This window comes from Entamoeba invadens, assembly GCF_000330505.1.
Source record: "Entamoeba invadens IP1 unplaced genomic scaffold scaff_1105074724865, whole genome shotgun sequence".
In the NCBI taxonomy this organism is placed as follows: Eukaryota; Evosea; order Mastigamoebida; family Endamoebidae; genus Entamoeba; species Entamoeba invadens.
In genome coordinates this window covers 32,703-37,817 of record NW_004443576.1, presented here as the reverse complement: position 1 = coordinate 37,817, position 5,115 = coordinate 32,703, and the positions used below count along the sequence as shown (strand labels likewise).

General features: G+C 28.8%; 1 protein-coding gene across 1 annotated transcript; it reads left to right on the top strand.

Moving 5' to 3' along the window:
- Positions 1–590: 590 nt before the first annotated feature.
- On the top strand, positions 591–4,754 carry EIN_333670 (protein serine/threonine kinase, putative; the record flags this gene model as incomplete). The annotated part of the gene is made up of 1 exon (XM_004259143.1): positions 591–4,754. The coding sequence occupies one exon, from the start codon at positions 591–593 to the stop codon at positions 4,752–4,754; it is 4,164 nt and encodes a 1,387-aa protein (XP_004259191.1).
- Positions 4,755–5,115: the final 361 nt, after the last annotated feature.

Sequence of the window (5,115 nt, the reverse complement as noted above, 5' to 3'; positions counted from 1 at the left end):
TAAAAACAAAATAAACAAAAAATATTTAGTAATTTACAAATTATGGCAGCTCTAATCAAAACAATTCAAAAAAACTCTTTACTTATATAAATAATTAATTTTTTTGTTTTTAAAGAATGCCGTTTTGTTTCATTTGTGTATTTTTAATTATTTTTAAAAACATTTTAATTGGGTAGAGTCAGTCTTTAAACGTTATCTAGTAAACAAAAAATAGCTTTAATTATCTCTAAACATCGGGCATTGGGTGAAACGTGAAAACTAATGGGAAGGGTTTTTGAGACAGCTTCCCGAATTATTCCAATTATAATGGTCCAAAAGGTACCAGATAACGTTAGAGACAGACTGTATTATAATAAGTTATTACATTTAATATATTATGTCCTTTAAATAGATAAAACAACCAATTTTTTAAAATAGACCAACTGAAAATATTTCTTTCAAGAATCAAAATATTAATTACAATACTACAATAAACCATTAAACTGTAAATGATATATTTAAAATGGCATATTGTAGTAGTAAGAAAATTGGATTAAAAATGAATAATAAAGAAGATTTTACAAACTCAAAACAACATTAGAATGAAAAAAATGTTGATTCTCATATTTCTATTGTTCCTTAGTTACGTTTTGTCACAAAATAATGTTCCTATGTGTACATCAGTAAATCATGTTGAGACATGGAAATTAAGTTGGACTAACTCATGTACCATTCCTTCTACTTTTGAAATCAGAAAATCGGCACAAATCACAGTGAGTGGTGAAGACATAATTGTCACTGGCGACGTTTTTTCAATATCTGTTTCCTCGTTTGTCTTATTAAAAAGTTCTCAAGTTATTTTAAATGACTTATCTCTGATTGGGAATTCAACCAATTCCAGTACTTTAAAATTGGAAACAAAAACAACACTTTCAACTAATAATTTGAGTCTTGGGAATAACTGGAAAATCGAGCAGAGTGGAAATTCAAAGATCCAAGTCAATTTAAAATTAGAAATCAATGAAAAGGGCAATTTTACACTGTTTAATAATTCACTCTTCACGACAAAATTGCCGATCGGAATTACTTCGACAATTTCAAATTCACCTTTAATACAAATTGGAGGGACAAGTGTGTTTCACACAGATTCAAAAATAACACTGAAAGACAACACTAAAATTGTGTTGAGTGAATATGCAAATATAACTTGTGACGATTTTGAAAGCTCAAATATTAACATTTTTATGAGTGAAAATTCAAAAATTGAGGCTTTTAAAAACTTTATAATGAATGATGGGACTAATGTGAATTTGAAAGATCAAAGTTTAATTATAAGTAGTGCTGTTGATGTAAGTTCTTCATCAAATACTTTGCCTGCCGTTTTGACTTTAAATAGCCTTTTTGGATACCAAATTGTGACGGAGAATTTCCAATGTGGAACAAATTGTAAACTTTTAATGAACAAATTTTCTATAATTAAAGCTACACGTACATGGTTTTTAACGGAATCCTCTGTTGAAGCTAGTGAACGTGAAATCACCGATTTACCTCTTTTTCACACAAACGAAATCGATTTGGAAAATTTGAATTTGATTTTAGTCGAACCAATTAATGTCGCTTTTTCGGAGAATCCATTAATTGTTAAAAATTATAAAGGATCCCCTTATTCTTTATTAATGAATGGAAAATTACTTCGATTTGGAGAATCCAAAGACGTGTTTTGTAATTTGAAAAGTGATATTTTGACTGAAAATAGTTTTTATGAACCATATTGCCCATGTCACGAAGATAAGTGTTACATTTTGTCGCCAAATACTCAAAATTTGAAAGTGCAAAATCTACAGAAAAACACACAAGATTTTCAATTGGAAAATTCCGACGAAAATGTAATGAAAATTAACGGCTTTTTTGTATCATTCCAGAAAGTCGAAAGTTTGCAAATTATTAATATAGACTCAAATGAAATCAACTTTCTTGAGTACATAAAAATGACGAAATCGATATTAATTGTGTCTAAAAGTGGTATCACAATAGATAACAAAATGGTGTATAAAAGTGTATTTATAGACTCAAAAGGGGTTTCCCAACTTATTTCTTTTAAGTTTTGTCTCAGTGGAATTTATGATGAAATTAAAAAAGAATGTATACAATGTTCACCAACCAATTGTGAAAAATGCAATGAAAATGATGCTAACATTTGTTTAAAATGCGAACCAGGTTATACTTTAGTCGATAGAAAATGTGTGAAAATTCTTCATTGTTTATTATCAAATAACATCATGTGTATAAAATGTGAAGATGGGTATGAAAAAGTTAATGGAAAATGCGAAAAAAGTGCAGATAAATGTCAAATAAGAGACTTTTCTGATAATTGCATTTTGTGTTTAACTGATGAAAAGTTAATAAATATAAATGGAAAATGTCAGAACGTTCCCGAATATGTCGAAAGTAAATGTGAATATTCAATAACTTCATGCCAAAATGGATATTATGTTCAAAACAATTTGTGTCAAAAATGTAATTCTAAATTTGAAAATTGCAGATTTTGTTCGAATGAAAAATGTGAATTATGTGATGTAAATTATAAAATTAATAACTTGGGTCATTGCGAGCTCCAAAGTTGTTTAATAAAAAGTAATACAATTAAAGATTTGAATGGAAATTGCCTTGTTCCAATCACAAATTGTTTACTTCACAACAACAAAAAATGTGTTCAATGCAATACCATGAATTATTTACAAAGTGATGGAAGTTGTAAATTGGAAAGTGAAAAAACGTGTAATAAAAATACCGAAATTGGCTGTATCCGATGTGTAGATGGTCTGTTTTTAGACAACAATAATATATGTCAAAATTGTGACACAAATAAATGTGCTACGTGTTCATCACAAAATGACTTTTGTCTGAGTTGTCCAAATGGGTATTATTTGAGTAATTATGTATGTAAATCGAATGAAATATTAAAAGAAAAGTGTGGAAAAATATCAACAATAATTAATGGGTGTTATCAATGTAGAGACAATTATTATCGTGTTGGCACCGACTGTTTGGATTGTGACAAAAAGTGTGAGACCTGTTTTTCTAATGAAACGTGTTACACGTGTAATTCTGACTATTTTCAGACTGAAGAAAACGATTGTTTGCTAAAAAGTTCTTTAGAGGGATGTGCAGTTGAAGTTACTAATTTGGGATGTTCTCTTTGTGCTGATGGGTATTATCAATTTAAAAATAGAATGTGCGAAAGGTGTTCAACAAATTGTGCGAAATGTTCTTCTAAAAATTATTGTACGGGGTGTGATATTAATAAAGTTTTAGTCAATGGATTTTGTAAAGAAATTTCGCAAATACAAAACTGTGTTGAAGTTTATAATTCAAAATGCACTAAATGTAAATTTTGGAACATTCCTGAAATAAACGGAAGTTATTGTGAACAACACGTTGTGTGGTGGGTCATTTTTATAGCAATCGTTTTTGTTATAGCTGTTATAACATTTCTCTTCATTTTAATTTTGTTTGGGCTTTATAAATTGCTTAACAAAATTGAGATGAAAAAGTTAGATGGAGAACTCACCAAATTTGAAATGGTTCATTCAAATATCATCTTCAAAAAATTGAAAGATGGAATTTGCACCAATTTGGAGGAAATAAATTTTAATTTAAATGAAGATGATCTCGAAATAGGCGAGGAAAGTCGGCAACTTATTTGCGTTGGTAATGAAAAGTCAACGACAAAAATACAATTTTCAATGAAAAGTGATATTGAAAAGTTTACTCTTCGAGTCAGCCCTCCAGTTATAACATTAAAGAAAGGAGAGGCGTGTGAATTTGAAGTATTTTTGACTCCAAATTTCACGTGTAAAATAGATAACAAAATGCTTATAATATCAAAAAGTTTAAAAAGTGGTGAAGAGTCATTTAACGAAATAAGAATTAGAGCCTCAACAAAAATTTCGACAAAAATAGACCCGGATGAATTAATTGAAGAAAAAAAACTTGGTGAGGGGTCTTTTGGAGTTGTTTTCAAAGGAAAATATCGGGAAAATGACGTTGCAATTAAACGCATGAAACAAGTTGATGGCAGTCATGAAGATTCACTGAATGAATTTGAGAAAGAAGTTTCCATGTTAGACAAATTTCGCTGTGACTACATTGTCCACTTCTATGGCGCCGTTTTTATTCCAAATAAAGTGTGTATGGTCACTGAATTTGCTAAATTTGGAAGTTTAAATGACTTGATGAAAAGTCACACAACTGAAATCGAACACAAAATGAAATTAAAAATAGCACTTGATGGAGCCAAAGGTATTCAATATTTACACTCGAATGGGATTTTACACAGAGACATTAAACCGGATAATATTTTGATATTTTCACTGGATTTAAATGAAAAGGTGAATGCGAAATTGACTGATTTTGGGTCATCAAGAAATGTCAATATGCTGATGACTAACATGACTTTTACCAAGGGTATTGGAACACCCGTGTATATGGCACCTGAAGTCCTAAACCAAGAACACTACAAAAAACCAGCTGATATTTATTCATTTGCTATTACTATGTATGAATTAATAACTTGGTCAGAAGCATATCCAAAAAGTCAATTTAAATATTCTTGGAAAATTGCCGAATTTGTGAATGATGGAAATCGGCCAAGTTTATTGACAAGTTCAAATGGAGAGGTCTCTGATTTAATCGAAAGGAGTTGGAAACAAAATCCACTCGAAAGATATGCAATAGAAGATATCGTTTTGGTGTTACAAAAGTTGTGCAAATAATGAACAAATGTTTTTATTTTTAAATTATATTTTTATTATAATAAAATTATATTTAAATTATAATATTTTTTAATAAAAATATAATAATAATATAATAATAATATAATAAAAAATTATAATATTTTTTAATATAAATTTATAATAATAATGTATTTTAAGTTAAACTAATTTGATTATTAAATTTAACAATTTTAGTGTTATAACAAAAGTGTTTAAAGTGATTCTAATTTCTTCTTGACCTCCTCTAAACTCGCGTTGAACTGCGCCATGTCTCTTTCAATACCCGAATTCAAACTTTCAATGTCTTCAACTTCTTCGCAGATATTTTGATATTGAATTTTTCTTTTTTCAGTCTATTAGT